This window comes from Carcharhinus amblyrhynchos, chromosome 32 (assembly GCF_965287045.1).
Source record: "Carcharhinus amblyrhynchos chromosome 32, sCarAmb.v2.hapA, whole genome shotgun sequence".
NCBI classification, from domain to species: Eukaryota; Metazoa; Chordata; class Chondrichthyes; order Carcharhiniformes; family Carcharhinidae; genus Carcharhinus; species Carcharhinus amblyrhynchos.
The window spans coordinates 17,807,482-17,830,849 of record NC_137355.1 but is presented as its reverse complement, the minus strand read 5'-3'; the positions used below and the strand labels follow the sequence as shown (position 1 = coordinate 17,830,849).

Sequence of the window (23,368 nt, the reverse complement as noted above, 5' to 3'; positions counted from 1 at the left end):
TTGTGAGGATAGGGCCTGAGTGGGATTGTGGTTGGCACAGATTCGATGGGCTGAATGGCCTCTTCTGCACTGTAGGGATTCTATACTACTATAAATTCGGAAGCGTAGACAGTGTCGATGGATGGGAAGCTGTGTTGCGCGATGGACTGGGCTACATTCACAACCGTTTGTAGTTTCACTAACCTGATACCTGAAGCCAGTTTAACACTGGGAACCTACTGTAGGTCTCTCAACCTCCAGGACAAAATCCTTCCATCAGATATCAATAATCCAATACTTAAAATGAGCTTTTTAAAAGTTACTTTTTGTTTTTATTTTCCCCCCTGGTTTACTGCCTCTTGTTTATGGTTGCAGTATAAGAAATGAATCCTGGCACGGCATGTAATGACCAGAAGAGGTGGCAGATTGTCCTAAGCACCCAGCTGAGTCACTAATCCCTTCAGAGTCAGACAGTGACTGTCAGACGTCCAGCATTCTCCCTGAGACCACATCTGACAACCAGCTGGCTCGATCCACTCGTGACTCCAGTCCCGCGCTGCTCAACCTTCAGGCAGGTTACAAAGGGAGACCATGTCAGCATCCCAACAGGAATGTGACAGTGTAGGAGGAGGCCATTCAGCCCACTCTGCCAGTGCTGGCCCTTCAAAGCAGCTATCCAATTTGTCACAGACACCTCCCTGCTTTTCCCTCCCGCTCCCTGGAACTTGCCACTATTTAAATCTAATGTATTTAATTTCTTTTTGAAATGTTGGCATCTAATCTGCTTCTTGCAGGTTCAGACCAGAGATTTTTAAAAATGTTTTGTTTCATGGGACTGGGGCAGAGCAATTTGTTGCCTTTCCATAATTGTCCTTCAATTCTACACCCTCAGTCTGACTGTAACGTTCTGCATCCTCTCCCTGCCTTCTCTATGAAAGGATTGACTAGGTTAGGATTGTTTTCGCTGGAGTTCAGGCAAATAAGGGGGAACTTATAAGTCTCATAGAGATTTATAAAATCCTAATAGCTCTAGACAGGGTGGATGCAGGGAGGATGTTCCTGATGGTGGGGGAGTCCAGAACCAGGAGTCACAGTCTGAGGATTCAGGATAGACCATTTCGGATGGAGGTGAGGAGACATTTCTTCACCCAAAGAGTGGTGAGCCTGTGGAATTCATTACCACAGGAAGTAGTTGATGCCAAAACATTGAATGTATTCATAAGAACATAAGAAATAGGAGCAGAGGCGGCTGGATATAGCAGTTGGGGCAAATGGGATCAGAGATTATGGGGAGAAAGCAGGATTGAGTTGGACGATCAGCTATCATCGTGATGAATGGTGGAGCAGGCTCGAAGGGCTGAATGGCCTCCTCCTGCTCCTATCATCTGTGTTTCTACTTCACTTTTGCCTTAATTATCTGTCTCCATTGTTAAAAAGCAGGGACGGGGGTGAGGGGCTCAGACGGGGGTGAGGGGCTCAGACGGGGGTGAGGGGCTCAGACAGGGTGAGTTGGCCTAAGCTAGTCCCAGAACAACAGAAAGACAGATATTTGAAATATTTCCCTTTCTACTCCCTCTCCTCCCTGGGGTCTGTCCGTCCTGATTTTTCTGATCAATTTTGCCGATATGATTTATACCTTAATATCAATTTTTAATTAAAAATCCTTACCCTTAACATCTCTCCTGGATTTACGAGTGACTTGAGAACTGTGGTAAAATTCCAATTAAATTCCCTCACTTACTCATCTTGAGAAAGTAGCAATATTCAAATATTGACCTTCCGATTAACAATTTACTTCGAATGGATGCGGGGCTTTAGAACTCAAAGTGGCACATGTTTCTCAGCTTGTTGCAAATTATTGCAAAGACCTGGCTTGTTCCCTATTTAATTACACCACAGAGGGAGAGATCTTGCATTTATAAAGCACCCTTCACATCCTCTGCTTGTCATGCAGCCAATTTGTGCACAGCAAGCTCCCACAAACATGCCCTCACTTGTACAGTATGAATATGTATGTTTTCCTAATATTAATTCGTGGGACATGGGCGTCGCTGGCTGGCCAACATTTATTACCCATCGCTAGTTGCTCAAGGCCTGTTGAGAGTCAACCACATTGCTGTGGCTCTGGGGTCACATGTTGGCCAGACCAGGTAAGGACGGCTGATTTCCTTCCCTAAAGGACATTTGTGAACCAGATGGGTTTTTCCGACAATTGGCAATGGTTTCATGGTCATCAGTAGATTCTTAATTCCAGATTTTTTTTTATTGATTTCAAATTCCATCATCTGCTGTGGCGGGATTCGATCCAGGGTCCCCAGAACATTAGCTGAGTTTCTGTATTAATACTCTAGCGATAATACCCCTGGGCCATTGCCTCCCCCGTTATTACCTATGACCGCTACAAAGTCACCAATGACAAAGAGCAAAAGGCCCTTTGGCCCACCAAGCCCATACCTACCCATCTTTCTAAACTAAATACCTTTTGCCTCTCTGCAGCTCGTATCCCTCTATTCCCTGCCTATCCATCTATCTGTAAAGATGTCTCTTTGTGCATTGCTATTGTATTTGCTTCTACCTCCCCCTCTGGCAGCGTATTCCAGGCACTTACCACCCTCTGTGTAAAAAAACTTGCCCCTCACATTTCCTTTAAACTTTCCCCCTTTTACCTTAAATCTTTGTGCTCCAGTCATTGACATTTCCACCCTGGAAGAAACTGGACTGATGCTAACTATTCTGTCAGATTATTCACTGGTTATTTCTTGCCTCTGCTGCTATAGTGGGTCAGTGTCCCTGCCTCTGAGCCAGAAGCTCTGGGTTCAAGTCCCACCCCAGGACTTGGTGGCTACGGATGGTCTGTTCATAACATGTTTAGTATCAACTTAAAAATCCTTCCAGTACACATGCTACCGGCAGGTGGGAAGAATGGGAAAGATTCCCAGTCCGTCATGTTACAGAAAGACTATTGGAATCTCGATTATCCCTGTCCGTAGCTCCTTACTATCACACATGTATAAACACACAGGGGAGGTGATGGCCTAGTGGTATTATCGCTAGACTATTAATCCAGAAGGTCAGCTAATGTTCTGGGGACCTGGGTTTGAATCCCACCACGGCAGATGGTGGAATTTGAATTCAATAAAAAAATCTGGAATTAAGAATCTACTGATGACCATGAAACCATTGGCGATTGTTGGAAAAACCCATCTGGTTCACTAATGTCCTTTAGGGAAGGAAATCTGCTGCCCTTACCTGGTCTGGACTACATGTGACTCCAGAGCACACAGCAATGTGGTTGACTCTCAATTCTTGGGCAACTAGGGACGGGCAATAAATGCTGGCTGGCCAGCAACACCCAAGTCCCTCAAATGAAATGAAATATCCCACATCTGAAAGACGTGCTGGTTAGGGTGCATTGACCTGAACAAGTGCCGGAGTGTGGCGATCAGGGGAAATTTCACAGTAACTTCATTGCAGTGTTAATGTAAGCCTTACTTGTGACACTAATAAATAAACTTTGTTTTACTTTTTAATTGCTGGGGCTAGACTTCTGGTGTGGACCAGACTGGTGTCAGTGTCACAGAGTTTGGTGCCCATGAGTGGATTTCTGATTTGCCCCACCCCAGCAGAGAACGGGAGAGCAACATTTTTCACTCTTCAATCGGGTGGCACGGCGGCACAGTGGGTTAACACTGCTGCCTCACAGCACCAGGGACACGGGTTCGATTCCCGGCTCGGGTCACTGTCTGTGTGGAGTCTGCACATTCTCCCTGTGTCTGTGTGGGTTTCCTCTGGATGCTGCAGTCTCCTCCAACAGTCTGGAAGAGGTGCTGGTTAGGGTGCATTGACCTGAACAGGCGCCGGAGTGTGGTGACTGGGGGGATTTTCACATAAACTTCATTGCAGTGTGAATGTAAGCCTAACTGTGACACTAATAAACAAACTTTACTTTGTTGGTAGCGTTCTGCAGTCGGGCCATTGAATCTGCAAACTCAGTCTTTATTCTGCATTTCAAAACTTGGCATCTGTTGCCAGGGAGATAAAAGAGCCAGGAAACATCCCAGGGTGTGAAGTTCAGCATCAGGTTTGTGTGATGGGGCGTTGTGACAGGTTTGCAGATTTAACCGGCATGGGACCCTCACACACACAGCATCCTCCGAGCAGCAAACAGGATATCAGATGGACTGGCTTATCTGCAGGCTGTCACTTCACATTACTGCCCACGCACTCCGGCAGACCCGTTCACAGAGCTCCGTCTCTCTGCCCTAGAAAGATTATTCATCCTCCTCCTTGCAACACAGAGTTATAGAGGTTTGCAGCATGGAGACAGACCCTTCGGCCCAACTTGTCCATGCCGCCCCTTATTTTTAACCACTAAACTAGTGCCAATTGCCCGTGTTTAGCTGATATCTCTCTGTAGCCATCTTACCTATGTAACTGTCTAAACACTTTTTAAAAGACAAAACTAAACCCGTCTCCACAACTATCTCCGGCAGCTTGTTCTAGAAACTCACCATCCTCTGTGTGAAAAAATTTCTCCTCTGGACCCTTTTGTATCTCTCCCCTCTCCCCTTAAACCTATGCCCTCTAGTTTTAGACTCCCCTACCTTTGGGAAAAGATATTGACTATCTTGCTGATCTGTGCCCCTCATTATTTTATAGACCTCAGTAACATCACCCCTCAGCCTCCTACGCTCCAGAAGTAAAATGCCCAGTCTATCCAGCCTCTCCTTAGTAGCATCCTAGTAAATCTTTTCTGCACTCTTCCTAGTTTAATAATATCTTTTCTATAATAGGGTGACCAGAACTGTACACAGTATTCCAAGTGTGGCCTTACCAATGTAAGAATCCCTACAGAGGAGGCCATTTAGTCCATCGAATCTGCACCGACAACAATCCCACCCTGACCCTATCCCTACAACTCCACTTTTTAAAAAATTAATTTGTGGGACATGGGCATCGCTGGCTGGCCAGCATTTATTGCCCATCCCTAGTTGCCTGAGGGCAGTTGAGAGTCAACCACATTGCTGTGGCTGTGGAGTCACACATAGGTTTAAGTTTATTTATTAGTGTCACAAGTAGGCCTACATTAACACTGCAATGAAGTTACTGTGAAAATCCCTCAGTTGCCACACTCCAGCACCTGTTCGGGTACACTGAGGGAGAATTTAGCATGGTCAATGCGCCTAACCAGCACGTCTTTCAGACTGAGGGGCAATTTAGCATGGCCAATCCACCTAACCTACACATCTTTGGACTGTGGGAAGAAACCGGAGCACCCGGTGGGACCCTACACAGACACGGGGAGAACGTGCAGACTCCACACACACACAGTGACCCAAACCAGGAATCAAACCCGGGTCCCTGGCGCTGTGAGATAGTGAAGCACTTTGGCATATTCTGGGTTTCAAAAGGCACTTTTATCAATCCGGTTCTTTATTTTTCTGCAGACATACTCACAGCTTGTTCTTGGCAAATCTGTGTGAGACGCTCGAGTTGCTCCTCTCGGACCTGCTTTGCCTTCTCGTATTGCTGGACCACCATCTCCATCTCCACCTTGACGGGCAGGACGTAAGCTGCAAGAGTTAGAACCACAGACTTGTCAGATCCAGGTCGGGGGGAAGTGGGGAGGGCCAACACAGATCGCGGGATCCCCAACAATGAGGGTGAGCTGCCCCCTTCTGGTTGTTCTTGCTACATACCGGAATCACCCTTCCGGGGGAACAGCAGATAGCACTGAGATGTAAGTTAGGTTAGGGTTAAGTTGATTGGCCATGATAAATTGACCCTAGTATCAAGGGGGCTAGCAGGATAAATACGTGGGGTAACGGGAATAAGGGTCGGCTAGGATTGTTGTTGGTGTAGACCCGATGGGCCAAATGGCCTTCATCTGCACTGTAGGGTTTCTATGATTCGATGAATAGGGGAGCTCAAAATTTGGGAAGGGGTTTGATTGGGTAGAAAAGAGAAATTCTCTCCCAGAGGCAACTAAGATGTGGAGATGCCAGTGTTGGACTGGGGTAGGCACAGTAAGAAGTCTCACAACACCAGGTTAAAGTTCAACAGGTTTATTTGGTATCACAAGCTTTCAGGGTGTTGCCCCTTCATCAAGTGAGTCACCTGATGAATGGGCAATGCTCCGAAAGCTCATAGAATAGGGCTCGATTTAAGTTATGAAGAGAGGTAGCGTAAGCTTGGGTTGTTTTCATTGGAGCAGAGAAGACTGAGGGGGCGGCCTGAACGTGGTGTATGAGGTTATGAGGCTTTGGATAGGGTGGTTAAGGCGCAGCTGTTCCCCTTAGTTGAAGGGTCAGTCACAAGGTGTCATAGGTTCATGGTGAGGGATAGGAGGTTGAAGAGGGATGTGAGGAAAAATGTTTTTACCCAGAGGGTGGTAATGGTCTGAAATGCACTGACTCAGAGGGTGATAAAGGCGGGTTGCTTCATCCAGTAATTGGATGAGCACTTGGCACATCATAACATTCAGGGCTGTGGGCTGAGTGCTGGCAGATGGAATTAGGAGGGAGTTTAGGTGTTTCTAATATGTCAGTGTAGACTTGATGGGCTGAAAGGCCTCTTCTGCACTGTATAGTTCTATGATTCTATGATTGGGTTGATTGACAGGGAAATCAGGTGACTGGGTGGAGCTAGGCTTACACAGAGGAATCAAGCTCAGTTTGTTGTTTGGAATTGTTAGAGAGCAGTACCTCGCTTTCTCTCTCCAGATTTGGAGATTGGGTTCTGTAAAATAAAAAGTATCTCTCTCTGAGATTCTGCTGTTTGGGATGGGTCTTTCTCTGAAGGCTGCTGCATGAGAGTCAGGTGTCTGTCTGGATCTCTGTCGAGAAGTGTTAAAAGGTTGGAAATCTAGTGTCCATGTGAGCATATCTGCTTTGTGCTGATTCTGAAGAGGGGGATTATATCTATGAGGATATTGCTTACACTGGAACTATAGAGATAGCTAGCTGTTAAGAATAGTAGCTCGCCATGTGCAAGCACAAAGAACAAAGAAAATTACAGCACAGGAACAGGCCCTTCGGCCCTCCAAGCCTGCACTGACATTGCTACCCGACTTAACTAAAACCCCCCCTACCTTTCCGGGGACGATATCCCTCTATTCCCATCCTATTCATGTATTTGTCAAGGCGGCCCTTAGAAGTCACTATTGCATCCACTTCCACTACCTCGCCGGCAGTGAGTTCCAGGCACCCACCACCCTCTGTGTAAAAAATCTGCCTCGTACATCTCCTTTAAACCTTGTCCCTCGCACCTTAAACCTGTGCCCCCGAGTAATTGACTCTTCCACCCTGGGAAAAAGCTCCTGACTATCCACTCTGTCTATGCCTCTCATAATCTTGTAGACTTCTATCAGGTCTCCCCTCAACCTCTGTCGTTCCAATGAGAACAAACCAAGTTTCACCAACCTCTCCTCATACCTAATGCCCTCCATACCAGGCAACATCCTGGTAAATCTTTTCTGTACCCTCTCCAAAGCCTCCACATTCTTCTGGTAGTGTGGCGACCAGAATTGAACACTATATTCCGAGTGCGGCCTAAGATTCTATTAAGTATTTAAATTGGTAAAAGGTACACAATTCTTTTTGTTATATTTTAATTGTGTTGTTAAAAATAAAATTTATTTTGATAAAATCTTCCCAGTGAGTTAATAGAATCATACCTGGAGTGAAACATCTTACACTCATCCTAACACCAACATCAGAAAATGTTAGGGTCCAGGCTAACTTCATAGTGTATCTTAGAGTTTCTGACCTGGCCCCTAAAAGAGTGGTATTTCTCAGTTAAGCGCTCCAGTACGGGTGAGGATTCGTTCTGTGCCTGTTATAAACTTACTTGTATCCCAGGGCTGTTGGAGAGAGTGTGTGAGTATATATTGCCAGCTATTTAATGCTGCCTTTTATAGATTCATAGAATCCCTACAGTGCAGAAGGAGGCTATTCAACCCATCGAGCCTGCAATCCCACCCAGGCCCTAACCCCGTAACGCCATGCATTTACCCTCGTTAATCCCTCTGACACTAAGGGGCAATTTGGCATGGCCAATCCACCTCACCCACACCATGCTGCCCCCACATTTTGCAATTCGAGTGATCATCATGTATGCGCCCTGCCGTACATTGCCTCCAGTGACGATGGCAGCCATGCATGCAACCACACATGCACCTGTGTTGGCCGCATGTGCAACTGTGCAACAAAGTATTGTGTCGGTTGCTATCCATTGAGCCATAAGCTGGCATGTTGTGTGATACGGATCAGAGCTTCATAAACTCTGACCCCAGTGGGGTCATGGGGTGAGACCGCATTCTCCAGACAGGCAATGGCTGGCGTGGAGCTCGAAATGATCTCCGACAATTTTAAAGTGTATTGCAGTCAGAGAAGCGCTATATAAATGCAAATTCCCCCTTTTTGTCTTAACCCATCATTCAGTGAGTATACAGAGAGAGAGAGGGCACAATGTGTTCTGTGCTGCAGTCAAAGGCCAGGGGGATTGGGGAGAGGAAATCCAAAGAACTGGTGACAGTATTAGTGGCACAGTGGTTAGCACTGCTGCCTCACAGTGCCAAGGACATGGGTTTGATTCCCGGCTTGGGTCACTGTCTGTTTGGAGTTTGCACGTTCTCCCCATGTCTGTGTGGGTTTCCTCCGGGTGCTCCGGTTTCTTCCCACAATCTCAGTCATCGGACTGCCAACACCCCAGGTTGTCCTGGAGTGCTCAGAATTAAAGAATAATCTCCAGGGCAAAGCAGCAATTAAAATCAAATCATTAGGGCATTAAAATATGGGTGGCACGGCGGCACAGTGGTTAGCACTGCTGCCTCACAGTGCCAGGGACCTGGGTTCGATTCCCGCTTGGGTCACTGTCTGTGTGGAGTTTGCGCGTTCTCCCCGTGTCTGTGTGGGTTTCTTCCGGGCGTTCCGGTTTCCTCCCACAGTCTGAAAGATGTGCTGGTTAGGGTGCATTGGCCCAAACAGGCACCGAGTGTGGCGACTAGGGGAAATTTCACATTAGCTTCATTGCAGTGTTAATGTAAGCCTTACTTGTGACTAATCAATAAACGTTTTAAAAAATGCTCGTGTTTCTTCTTGTCTGCAGCAAGTCTGGAGTGCGGGAAGAAAATGGAAAAGGATGCGGATGCAGCCTAACTCCCTGTATCGAGTGAAAGTTGTCGCGGGCTTGTTAGCCATGAGCTCTGCCAGCAGAGGGAGCCAGAATACAAGAACTCAGAGGATTAATTTACGAGACACTGGGGCGTTGTGTTGGCTGCTAATCTATCCTGAGTTGATGCTTTAAGTCGTTGAACATTGGTCCCCTCCTCCTGGGGGATGAGTCATCCTTGTTTCACTTTGGATCAGCAATGCCCAACCTAGGCTAGTGAGGGGGCCGCATGAGATGCCCCTCCTTCATCTGAGTGGGTCGCAAGATTGAAATGGGTCTTGTTCACTAACCGTGACTCCGTGAATAAGATTAAATACATTTAATATACTGTGAATATTTCATAACAAGCTGTAGAAAATGCCTCATCATCCATATATTAATAAAACTATCTACAGCAAAGGCGATGGCTTCGTGGTATTATTGCTAGACTATTAATCCAGAAACTTAGTTAATGTTCTGGGGACCCGGGTTCGAATCCCGCCACAGCAGACGGTGGAATCTGAATTCAATAAAAAAAATCTGGAATTAAGAATCTACTGATGACCATGAAACCATTGTCGGAAAAATCCATCTGGTTCACTAGTGTCCCTTTAGGGAAGGAAATCTGCCGTCCTTACCCGGTCTGGCCTATTCTGACTCCAGAGGTGCAGCAATGTGGCTGACTCTCAACTGCCCTCCAAGGGCAACTAAGGATGGGCAATAAATGCTGAGCAGCCAGTGACACCCATGTCCCATGAATGGATAAATAAAAACTGATTTGTATCATAACTCCTTCTAGCTGCCATAGCCCTAATCCTTAATGTGCCTCCCCGATAACGATCAATCTCACTGTTAATAGATACTGTGCCCTTCCCCTGCCTCCCTCCCCACCCACCCTCCCACCCATGCATTGCTGCCTCACAGCGCCAGGGACCCGGGTTCAATTCTCGGCTTGAGTCACTGTCTGTGTGGAGTTAGCATGTTCTCCCCATGTTTGCGTGGGTTTCGTCCGGGTGCTCCAGCCTCTCCCACAGTGCAAAGATGTGCGGGTTAGATGAATTAGCCGTGCTAAATTGCCCCTTAGTGTTTTGAGATGTGTAGGTTAGAGGGATTAGTGGGTAAAATATGTAGGGATATGGGGCTAGGGCCTGGGTGGGATTGTGGTCAGTGCAGACTTGATGGGCTGAATGGCCTCTTTCTGTACTGTAGGGATTCTATGATGATTCTAGTTCTGGCACACTTTTTGTGAGGAAATACTTCCTGAGGGCAGCTGAGAGTCGACCACATTGCTGCAGCTCTGGAGTCACATGTAGGCCAGACAAGGTAAGGATGGCAGATTTCCTTCCTTAAAGGACATTAATAGTGTCACAAGTTGGCTTACATTAACATTGCAATGAAGTTACTGTGAAAATCCCCTAGTTGCCACACTCTGACGCCTGTTCAGGTACACTGAGGGAGAATTTAGCACGGTTAGTGTGCCTAACCTGCATGTCTTTCAGACTGTGGAAGGAAACCAGCACCCAGAAGAAACCCATGTTGACACGGGGAGAATGTGCAGACTCCACACAGACAGTGACCCGAGCCAGGAATTGAACCCGGGTCCCTGGTGCTGTGAGGCAGCAGTGCTAACCACTGAGCCACCATGCTGCCAGATGAGTGAACCAGATGGGTTTTTCTGACAATGGCTTCATGGTCATCGGTAGATTCTTAATTCCTGATATTTTTTATTGAATTCAAATTCCACCAGCTGCTGTGAAGGGATTTGAACGCAGGTCCCCAGAAACAGATCACAAGATCACGAATACTACAGCGCAGAAAAGGCCCTTCAGCCCATTGAGTCTGCACCGATGCATGAAATGCCCTGATCTGCCCACCTAGCCCCACTTGCCAGCCCTTGGCCCATAACCTTGAATGTTATGACGTGCCAAGTGCTCATCCAGGTACTTTTTAAAGGATGTGAGTCATCCTGCCTCCACCACCCTTCCAGGCAACGCATTCCACAGTCACCACTCTGTGGGTGAAAAAGGTTTTCCTCAAGTTCCCCCCTAAACCTCCCATCCCTCACCATTAACCTGTGTCCCCTCATAACTGACCCTTCAACTAAGAACATGCGCTAAATTTGTGCACTAATAGCCTAGCGATAACACCACCCATAATACAACTAAATGCCATGATGTGGAGCTGCCAGCGTTGGACTGAGATGGGTACAGTGAGTAGTCTCACAACACCAGGTTAAAGTCCAACAGGTTTATTTGGTATCATAAGTTTTCAGAGCACTGCTCCTTTATCAGGTGAGTGAAGAGTTGTGTTCACAAACAGGGCATATATCGACACAAACTCAATTTACAAGATAATGGTTGGAATGCGAGTTTTTACAGGTAATCAAGTCTGAAAGGTACAGACAATGTGAGTGGAGAGAGGGTTAAGTATAGGTTAAAAAGATGTGTATTGTCTCCAAACAGGACAGTTAGTGAGATTTTGCAAGTCCAGGCAAGTGGTGGGGGTTACAGACAGTGTGACATGAACCCAAGATCTCGGTTGAGACCATCTTCATGTGTGCGGAACTTGGCTATCGGTCTCTGCTCAGCAACTCTGCGCTGTCGTGTGTCATGAAGGCCGCCTTGGAGAATGCTTACCCGAAGATCAGAGGCTGAATGCCCGTGACTGCTGAAGTGTTCCCCGACAGGAAGAGAACACTCCTGCCTGGTGATTGTCGAGCAGTGTTCATTCATCCGTTGTTGTAACGTCTGCATGTTCTTCCCAATGTACCACGCCTCGGGACATCCCTTCCTGCAGCGTAATTGGCATGTCTGCACCTGTAGAGACTTGATTACCTGTTAAGACTCACATTCCAACCATTGTCTTGTAATTGAGTTTGTGTCTTTATATGTCCTGTTTGTGAACCAGACTCTTCAACCACCTGATGAAGGGGTAACACTCCGAAAGCTCGTGATTCCAAATAAACCTGTTGGCCTTTACCCTGAGACTACTTACTACAACTAAATGCTGGAACAGGTTTGAGGGGCTGAATGGCCGACTCCAGCTCCTGCGCTCTAACACATGGTGACAGAAGGCATCCTGAGCGTTCCTGGCAAGTGGAGTGGCAGCTCTGTGTGAAATATTTGTGTCCACATGATCCCTCAGCAAGAAGTGCCTCTCCTGAAAGGTTGACTGTTCAATTTTAAATTACACTTTGGAAAGAAAAATATAGAATTTAAATTTGTCATCTAAATTGATTAATTCTTAAGCTAGACTCATAAACAGCAGAGTAAATGTTAATGATATTCCACTTGTTCCTAATGAACAGATCCAATTGCTGATTAACAAGTGCACACTCATAAATATCAGCTCACTGATGAAGACTTTAGTTGGGTGGGCAGCAAGTGGGAGACCGTCATCTACGTTGATGCAATCAAAGAAAATGCAGGAGAATCTTTTGGGTCCAGGAAGCAAAATAGTTGAGGAATAGATTTATCCGTCAGTCTCCACAACTTTGCAACAGTCAACCGCTGGCACAGTGGTCAGCACTGCTGCCTCACAGCGCCAGGGACCCAGGTTTGATTCCTGACTTGGGTCACTGCCTGTCTGGACTCCGCACGTTCATAGAATCCCTACAGTGCATCGAGTCTGCACCGACCAGAATCTCACCCAGGCCCTATCCTCTTAACTCCAGGCATTTACCCTAGCTAGTCCCCCTGGCACTAAGGGGCAATTTAGCATGGCCAATCCACCTAACCTGCACATCTTTGGACTGTGGGTAGAAACGGGAGCAGCTCCCAGAGGAAACCCACGCAGACGTGGGGAGAATGTGCAAACTCTACAGTGACCCAAGCCGGGAATTGAACCCAGATCCCTGGCGCTGTGAAGCAGCAGTGCTAACCACTGTGCCACCCCGTGTCTGCGTGGGTTTCCTCCGGGTGCTCCGGTTTCCTCCCACATCCAAAGATGTGCGTGTTAGGTTGATTGGCCATGCTAAATTGACCCTAGTGTCAGGGGGATTAGCAGGGTAAATATGAGGGGTTACAGGAATAGGGCCTGTGTGGGATTGTGGTCGGTGCAGACTTGATGGGCTGAATGGCCTCTTTCTGCACTGTAGGGATTCTACGATTCTAACCGTCAGGAAAGCAAAAAAATACATTGCTAAGAAAGAAAGACTTTACATTGAAACATAAAAACTAGAAGCAAGAGGAGGCCATTCGGCCCTTCGAGCTTACTCCGCCATTCATAATAATCATACCTCATCATCAAATTCATATCCTGATCCCACCCCTTCCTTCCCATACCATTAATTCCTTTAGCCCCAAGAGCTATATCTGCTGGTTAGGGTGCATTGGCCGTGCTAAATTCTCCCTCGGTGTACCCAAACAGGCGCAGGAGTGTGGCGACCAGGCGATTTTCACAATAACTTCATTGTGGTGTTAATGTAAGCCTTACTTGTGACACTAATAAATATACTTAAAACATAATTACTTCTTGAAATCAATCAATGTTTTGGCCTCAACTACCACACATTCACCACCTTCTGGTGAAGAAATTTCTCCTCACCTCAGTTCTAAAAGGTTTACTCCTTATCCTCAAACTATGATCCCTATTCTGGACTTCCCCACCATTGGGAACATTCTTTCTGAATCTATTCTGTCTAATCCAGTTGGAATTTTATAAGTTTCTCTGAGATCCCCTCTCACTCTTCTAAACTCCAGTGAATATAATCCTAACTGGCTTAGTCTCTCCTCATACAACAGGTCCGCCATCCCAGGAATCAGCCTGGTAAACCTTCACTGTGCTCCCTCTATACCAAGGACATCCTTCCTCAGATAAGGAGACCAAAACTGCACACAAAACTCCAGATGTGGCCTCACTAACGCCCTATACAATTGCAGCAAAACATCCCTATCCCTATACTCAAATCCTCTCACCGTGAAGGCTAGCATACCATTTGCCTTCTTTACTGCCTGCTGTACCTGCGCGCTTACTTTCAGTAACTGATGCACAAGGTCTCGCTGAGTGTCCACCTCTCTCAATTTATACCCATTCAAATAATAACCTGTCTACCTATTATTGCTACCAAACCTCACATATATCCACATTATATTGCATCTGCCATGTAAATTTTCAACATCCCCCTCACTGCTCACACCTCCAGCAAATTCTGTGTGGTTAGCAGACTTGGAAATATCTCCTTCTATGTTTCAATGTCATGTGTTTGGTTTACAAATGTTGCTGAGATGCACCTTGTGACTTTTCAACATGCACAATTCCAAGTCTCTTCCCGCACCTCGTGACGCTTTAAGGCAGGTGTTTGTCTGTTTCCATAGCTAGTCACTCCTGGAACAGGTCACTAGTCTGGGGGCTTTTGGTTGTCACTCCACATCAAGCGTGGCTGACCAGAAGTCTCTCCCGCTCTTACCACGACCCACTGGAAGGATTTCCAGGTTGACATTCAGCCTGTTTGGCCACATTATGAATGCACTTTCCTTAACCATCAGGTCCTGGGGTGGGACTTGAACACAGAGCTGCTGGCTCAGAGGCAGGGACACTAACCCACTGCGCCTCATTTTGTTTAAAGGGGTTATATAAATGTCACAGTTGTTACCATCACTGCTGACAAATAAATATGCCTGCATGTTTTTCTAAGTTTATTTATTATTGTCACAAGTAGGCTTACATTAACACAGTAAGAAGTCTCACAACACCAGGTTAAATCCAAAAGGTTTGTTTGGATTCATAAGCTTTTGGAGACACTCAACCTGATGAAGGAACAGCGATCCGAAAGCTTGTGATTCCAAATAAACCTGTTGGACTTTAACCGGGTATTGTGAGACTTCTTACTGTGCCCACCCCAGTCCATCGTGGCACCTGCACATTATGACCACACTAACACTGCAATGAAGTTACTGTGAAAATCACCACACTCCTGTCCGGGTACACTGAGGGAAATTTTAGCACGGTTAATGCACTTAACCAGCACGTTTTTGGGACTGTGGGAGGAAGCCGGAGCACCCGCGGAAACCCACGCAGACACAGGGAGGACGTGCAACTCCACACAGACAGTGACCCAAGCCGGGAATCGAACCCGGGTCCCTTGTGCTGTGAGGCAGCACTGCTAATCACTGTGCCACCGTGCCATCCTGTGGACACTAAGGAGCAATTTAGCACGGCCAATCCACCTAACCTGCACATCTTTGGATACGAAGGGGCAATTTAGCATGGCCGATCCATGTAATCTGCACATCTTTGGACTGTGGGAGGAAATCGGAGCATCTGGAGGAGACCTATGCTGATGCGGGGAGTAATTAGAAGGAGAACAGGATGGAACCTGCTGTCACTCACGGTAAAGCCTTAGGTTTGTGCAGCAGAGTTGTAGACGAGGAGACAGCACAGTGGGAAGTATCCAGAAGTGTCAGTACCTCTGGCTGATTATCTATAAGGCCTGCCTCGGACCATTTATCGAGCACCACTTACAGGCTGATTTTGTGCAGGAATCCAATTAGAATGACTGAGTGTAAAATGAAGATTTGCGTGAGTGTGTTATCGCCAAATTGATTGTTCAGACGAGAGGTACACAACTAGGGTGATTTTCCATTGAAAACCCGCCAATTAATTGGAGCTGGATAATAGCTCCTTCTGCCCAGTATAACTTGCTGTCACTGCACTTTCCGTATCCCAGGACCAGCTCTTGAGGAATGCAACAGTCACAGGGTATTTCTGAAATTGGGCAAAAGTGGGGCAGCACGGTGACACAGTGGTTAGCACTGCTGCCTCACAGCACCAGGGACTCGGGTTCAGTTCCAGTTTGGGTCACTGTCTGTGTGGAGTCTGCACATTCTCCCCATGTCTGCGTGGGTTTCCTCCGGGTGCTCCGGTTTCCCCCCACAGTCCGAAAGACGTGCTGGTTAGGGTGCATCGTCCATGCTAAATTCTCCCTCAGTGTACCTGAACAGGTACTGGAGTGTGGCGACTGGGGGATTTTCACAGTAACTTCATTGCAGTGTTAATGTAAGCCTACTTGTGACAATAATAAATAAATCTATCAGCATTTCAGCTGGACAGATATGTATTAACCAGCTGAGGCCAGGCTTACCTCTCCTGCCTATTTGTTAATTTGCTCAACTTTTTTCTTTTAATTGGAGGCTGAGGGGAGACCTGATACAAAATGACGAGAGGCACGGACAGGATGGATAGTCAGAGGCTTTTTCCCAGGGTGGAAGGGTCAATTACAAGGGGGGCACAGGTTCAAGTGAGAAGGGGAAAGGTTAATGGAGATGTGCGGGGGATGTTTTTCACAGAGTGTGGTGGGTGCCTGGAACGCGCTGCCAGAGGAAGTGGTGGCAGCAGGGACATTAGCAACATTTAAGAGGCATCGGGATGGGTAAAGTTTATTTAATAGTCACAAGTAGACTTACACTGCAATGAAGTTGCTGTGAGATTCCCCTAGTTGCCACACTCTGGCATCTGTTCAGATCAACGCACCCTAACCAGCATGACTTTCGGACTGTGGGGAAAAAACCCATGCAGACACGGGGAGAATGTGCAAACTCCGCACAGACAGTGACCCAAGCAGGAATCGAACCCGGGTCCCTGGTGCTGTGAGGCGGCAGTGCTAACTACTGTACCACCATGCCGGGTACATGAGTGGAGAGGGAATAGAGGGATATGGACCGAGTAAGGGAGGAAGGGTTTTGTTTTTGCAGTTTAGTTCGGGCAGCATGGTCAGTGCAGGCTTGAAGGGCCGAAGGGCCTGTTCCTGTGCCCTACTGTTCTTTGTCCTTACAAAACCACATCTCTGACTGGACAAGTCCCATGGCAGCGCTGCAATGGCACCCCCATATCTGGAATCAGGGTGGGGGGGGAGGGGACTAAAATAAAGTGGGTGGTCAGCTCACCAGTTTTCCCCCACACCCACCTCATATTAGGGAAAGACATCAGAGAGCCACCCTTAGCCTATAGACGACCTCTAGCTGCCCCGAAAGGCCGCAATCCTCGTCCGTCGCCATTTTTTGTCTGGCTGGGAGGAGGGTGGGGAGGGAGGGTGGGCAGGGGAGCAGCAGTGACAACACAGGCCTCTATCAGGAAGGAAGGTGTGTGGGGAGGGGGTGGTTACCTTCTCTGGGGTGTCCCCCTGTGCCCACTTGAGGGGGAGGTGGGTGTACTCCACCCAGGATAGTAAGCCCCCTCCCCTGGCCGCCTCCCCTCACTCTGTGCCTCTAAAACCCAACCATCAACTCCCTCTCTACCGCCCCCACCCCCTCACTGGAGTCTCTACTCACTGTCTGACTAAAGCCTACAGGAGACAGCTTCTTCCTTCCAGGGGATCGCTCGCCATCCCAGCGGGGGCCATTACTCCCTGCGGCACTGCGGGGGCTACAGGGTTGCCTGCCAATCAGATTGGCCAACAGCTCTTGGAGGTGGAGCTACCTATCCCTGGGGCGTGTGTGGGGTGGGACTTCATGTCCCTGGGGCATGTGGGGGGGTGAGACATCCTGTCCCTGGGGCATGTGGGGGGGTGAGACATCCTGTCCCTGGGACATGTGGGGGTGGGACTTCCTGTCCCTGGGACATGTGGGGGTGGGGCTTCCTGTCCCTGGGGCATGTGGGGCGGGACTTCCTATCCCTGGGCCATGTGGGGGGTGAGACATCCTGTCCCTGGGGCATGTGGGGGGTGAGACATCCTGTCCCTGGGGCATGTGGGGGTGGGGCTTCCTGTCCCTGGGGCATGTGGGGGTGGGGCTTCCTGTCCCTGGGGCATGTGGGAGTGGAACTTCCTGTCCCTGGGGCATGTGGGAGTGGAACTTCCTGTCCCTGGGACATGTGGGGGTGGGGCTTCCTGTCCCTGGGACATGTGAAGGTGGGACTTCCTGTTCCCCTGAGGGAATGGGGGTGTGCCGAGACTTCTTGTCTCATGGCGGGGGGGGAGGGGGTGGGATGACTTCCTGTTCCTGAGTGATGGAAGTCCCTCATTGAAGTAATTAAGGTCGCTTCCCCCCCCCCCCGTCCACCCCCCACCCCACCTACCCCAATCTGCTGTGCAGGGCAGCTGGATTTAAAATGGCCAAACGACTTTTTGACCGATTCACCCCAATGTCTTTCAGCAACATCACAGTAGCGCATGAACCTGTTGTCAACTGGCAGCACGTAGGAATGGGAGGAGGCCATTCAGCCCCTCCTGCCCACTCTTCTGTCCAGTTTGATCCTGGCCTATCTGCATCCTCACCCCATCCATGGTCAGAATTGTACTGCCCTGCCCACCATGGGAATCGGAGCGGGTGGGGGAGTGCTGGACAATGTTGACCTCAGACAGGATTTTACCGTTTTGGGATAAACGGGGTTGTAAAATCCCACCCAATAACTCAGCAAATGCCTATCAATCCCAGTTGGAAACATTGAAGTGGCTTCCAGATACAACAACACTGAGGAATTCCAAATTTCCGCTACCCAATGTGTGAAATAAATGACTCCTGACATCACCCCTGATGTTCAAGAAATTTTCTTCAAAAAACTAACAACTTAAGCTGTGGCGTGAGGTGATAATTGATTAGTAAATGTGCAAAAAATACTGATCTCCTCAGTGGCGATGAGAAACTTTCAGCCTGTGGTTAAAACCCCAGGGAAGGAAATCTGCCATCCTTACCCGGTCTGGCCTACATGTGACTTTAGATCCTCAGCAATATGGCTAACACTTAACTGCCTCTGCAGTGATCTAGAGTGACACTCAGAGGGTAATTAGAGATGACCAGCGATGCTCACATCCCACAAACCAAGATGAAAATATAGCAGCCTCAGGAGGGACAGGTGTCCTTGGGCCTCTGGTTCCTGACTGACTGATGCACTGGATCTAAAAAAGTCAAAAATGAAGAGCGGCACGGTGGCACAGTGGTTAGCGCTGCTGCCTCACAGTGCCGGGGACCCAGGTTCGCTTTCCGGCCTTGGGTCACTGTCTGTGTGGAGTCTGCATGTTCTCCCTGTGTCTGCATGGGTTTTCTCCGAGTGCTCTGGTTTCCTCCCACAGTCCAAAGATGTGCAGGTTAAGTGGATTGGCCATGCTAAGTTGCCCTTTAGTGTCAGGGGGACTAGCTAGGATAAAGGCATGGGGTTATGGGAATAGGGCCCTGGGTGGGATTGTGTTTGGTGCAGACTCAATGGGCTGAATGGCCTCCTTCTGCACTGTAGGGATTCTATGATTCCCAAACCTCTGATGATTGGGGTTTTTGAAATTCATTTGGAGGACTTGGGCATCACTAGCTGGCCAGCACTTATTGCCCATTTCATGGTCCATTCATTTCCACATTTCTTGTCTGTTGTGGATTTTCCCTGGATGGTTATCGATAACTCTAATATCGCTGTACCACGTAACTATCTAGATATCTAAAAGATAAACAAGGGAGATATACCTTGGTCTTTTTTTTGTCTAGAAAATTCTGTTTTATGACATCGACACACAGTCCAAGGTTGCAAAAGGTGATATATAAAAATGCAAAGTCTTTTTTCCAATGTGATGTAGCAAAGACAACTCCCCTTCCCGAAGTAATAGTTATAAACTCAATCAGCAATGAAATCGAACTGATTCACCAATGTTACAGTCAATGTTACAGTCAACAGTGATGCACTTCAGTAGATTGAACCGGGGCAGGACCTTTTTAGTTAATGGTAGGGCGATGGGAGAGTTATAGAACAAAGAGATCTAGGGGTACAGGGTCATAGCTCCTTGAAAGTGGAGCCACAGGTGGACAGGGTGGTGAAGAAGATATTTGACATGCTTGGTTTCATCGGTCAGAACACTGAATACAAGAGTTGGGACGTCTTGTTGAAGTTGTACAAGACATTGGTAAGGCCACACTTGGAATACTGTGTACAGTTCTGGTCACCCTATTATAGAAAGGATATTATTAAACAAGAAATAGCATAGAAAAGATTTACCAGGATGCTACCGGGACTTGATGGTTTGAGTTATAAGGAGAGGCTGGATAGACTGGGACCTTTTTCTCTGGAGTGTAGGAGGCTGAGGGGTGACCTTATAGAGGTCTATAAAATGATGAGGGGCATAAATCAGCTAAATAGTCAATATCTTTTCCCAAAGGTAGGGGAGTCTAAAACTAGAGAAGATAAGTTTAAGGTGAGAGGGGAGAAATACAAAAGTGTCCAGAGGGGAGATTTTTGCGTACAGAGGGTGGTGAGTGGCTGGAACAAGCTGCCAGAGGTAGTAGTAGAGACGGGTACAATTTTATCTTTTAAAAAGCGTTTAGACAGTTACATAGGTAAGATGGGCCAAACTCGACCAATTGGGACTAGCTTAGGGTTAAAAAAAAGGTACGGCATGGACAGGTTGGGCCAAAGGGCCTGTTTCCATGCTGTAAACCTGTAGAACTCTATTACACTCAATACTTCACACTCACCATCAATTCTGTTACAGTCAATATTACAGCCAGTGTTACACACTCACCATCAATGATGCGCTTGACCTTCCAGATGCGGAGGGTGATGATGAGGCTGATAGCGTCCCAGGGGCTGCTGGGTCCGTTCGCTACAGTTGAAGCCACCATGGGAGCCAATGATAGGATGATGACCGCACCATCAAACACCTGCAATACACAATAGCCTCGGTGAACCAACACCATCAAACAGCTACAACAGGCGAGAGGAACAAGCACCGGTTCCTGCTGACTGTGTTTCCCCTTGGAATTCACCTGGAAACCTTTGGCATTCCCCAGACTCATTCCCGCCCTTATTTGATGAGGAACTCCCTACTTCTGGGCAATGAATCGTAGAACAACAGAATGGTTACAGCACAGAAAGAGGCCAGACGCAGCATCCTGTCTCCAAACATACAGCACAAAGGCATTGCTTTTCCAAATTAGCAATTCATTGAGTGCCAGTTCCTGGCTTTTTGCCCATAACCCTGCACACTTTCCTTTTCAGAGAACAATCCAGTTCCCTCCGAGTGCCTCAGTTGAATCTGCCTCCACCACTCTGTCACTCAGCGCACTCCAGATCTTACCCACACATGCCATGGACAATGGAAACATATATATTTGGAGCAGGAGTAGGGTCACTCAGCCGTCTGAGTCTAGCCTGGCCAATCTCTCCTCATTCCAGGCATTAATCCCAGTAAACCTTCTCTGAACTGCATGTACATACATAGAATCCCTACATTGCAGAAGGAGGCAATTTGGCCCATCGAATCTGCACCAACCACAATCCCACCCAGGTCCTATCCCCATAACCCCATACCTTTACCCTAGCTAGTCCCCCTGACACTAAGGGGCAATTTAGCACGGCCAATCCACCTAACCCACACATCTTTCGACTGTGGGAGGAAACGGAGCACCCGGAGAAAACCCACGCAGACACGAGCAGAATGTGCAAACTCCACACAGACGGTGACCCAAGCCAGGAATCGAACCCGGGTCCCTGGCGCTGTGAGGCAGCAGTGCTAACCACTGTGCCACCGTGCCACCCTGTCCTTAAACGTGAAGACGATACCATACACAGTACTCCAGCTGTGCTCTCACCAATGTCCTATAGAACATTTGCACTCTATTCCCTTCACAATATACAATAATGTTCTCTTAGATTTTCTCTTTGCTGTACCTGCATACTAACCTTTTGCGGCTCATGCACTAAGATGCCCAGATCCCTCTGTATCTCAGAGCTCTGCAATTTCTCACCATTTAGATAACCATTTTTTATATATCCTTCCAAAATGGACAATTTCACATATTCTACTGGCCAGATCTTTGCCCACTCACATAACCTATCTTTACTTCTTTGTAGTCTCCTAATATCCTCGTCACAACTTACTTTCCTAACTGTCTTTGTGCCATACCTTTCTTCCAAATCGCTGTCTGTAGGGAGCTGAGGCCTCAGTCCTGAACCTTATGGCAGACCAGGCATCAATTTGCAAGGGGGAAAAAAATCCCTTCGAAAACTCTTGTCCTCCTTTCCGTGAGAGACCAACGAGGGGAAATAGTTAGGATTTGGTAAGTACCATCTGATTCGATTTATTATTGTCACATGTATTAGAATACAGTGAAAAGTATTGTTTCTTCCATGCTACGCAGACAAAGCATACAGTTCATAGTGAAAGAAAGAAACTCCACACAGTCAGTGACCCGAGGTACCTGGCACTGTAAGGCAGAAGTATTCCCCCACAGGAAGGGAACACATCTGCCCGGTGATTGTTAAGTGCTGAGCAGGACTGGAAGATCCCACTGCTGGCCAATGGCCTGAAAATCCAGCCCACGAGCACAGAATTGTAGGGTGGCATGGTGGCACAGTGGTTAGCACTGCTGTCTCACAGCACCAGAGACTTGGGTTCGATTCCCGGCTTGGGTCACTGTCTGTGTGGAGTCTGCACGTTCTCCCCGTGTCTGCGTGGGTTTCCTCCGGGTGCTCCAGTTTCCTCCCACAGTGGGTGCTGGTTAGGTGGATTGGCCGTGCTAAATTCTCCCTCAGTGTACCCAAACAGGTGCCGGAGTGTGGTGACTAGGGAATTTTCACAGTAACTTCATTGCAATGGTTATGTAAGCCTACTCGTGGCACTAATAAATAAACTTTAAAAGAATTGTTAGGGTGCAGAACGAGGCTATTTGGTCCATTGTGTTTACATTGGCTCTCCAACCCTGCCTTCTCCGCGTAGAAAGAAATGTACAAAGTTTCAATGTTACATTTTGCTAAAGTTTCTGCAATATGTTTTGTTTTTTTTAGATCGTATTCAAAATGTAAGATGTCCAGATTTGGCCCTTTCCGTGATCTGTCTTGTCTTGATATCTGGCATTGTGTTAAACCAGCAGCTGGCAATGCCCACCAATCACTGAAAATGGCAACACAGGTGGAAAAAGTGGTCAAGAAGGCGTACGGCAAGCTTGTCTTCATCAGTCAGGACACTGAGTGCAAACATTGGCAGATCATGATGCAGATTTACCACTGCAGCACGGCTGCTTAGCACAGCTCGCCTGATAGTGACGGCTCCTTACTGACTTACTTCAATAACAGATAGCACACGGAGTTAGCGTGTTGTCCCTTTCCCATTTAGAATAGGGACTGACTCAAACTCAGATGGAGAGTCTGTGTGTGTGTGTTTGTGTGTCTGTATCTGTCTATTTGTTTATGTGTTCATGTCAATGTTTGCGTCGATGTGTGTGTGTTTTTGTGTACCTGTGTATTTTGTGTGTGAATGAGTGTGTGTGTGAGAATGAGTGTGTGTGTGTGTGAGAATGAGTGTGTGTGTGTGAATGTGCGTGTG

General features: G+C 47.6%; 1 protein-coding gene across 1 annotated transcript in view; it reads right to left on the bottom strand.

The window, feature by feature from the left end:
* The window catches only part of tmem266 (transmembrane protein 266), a 144,547-nt gene that overhangs the window by 26,115 nt on the left and 95,064 nt on the right, over nucleotides 1-23,368 (bottom strand). Inside the window, exons 7-8 of the mRNA XM_080216292.1 lie at nucleotides 20,567-20,705; nucleotides 5,437-5,552 (exon numbers count right to left, since the gene is read on the bottom strand). Of these exons, the coding sequence (XP_080072418.1) occupies nucleotides 5,437-5,552; nucleotides 20,567-20,705 (255 nt within the window). The remainder of the gene's footprint in view (nucleotides 1-5,436; nucleotides 5,553-20,566; nucleotides 20,706-23,368) is intronic.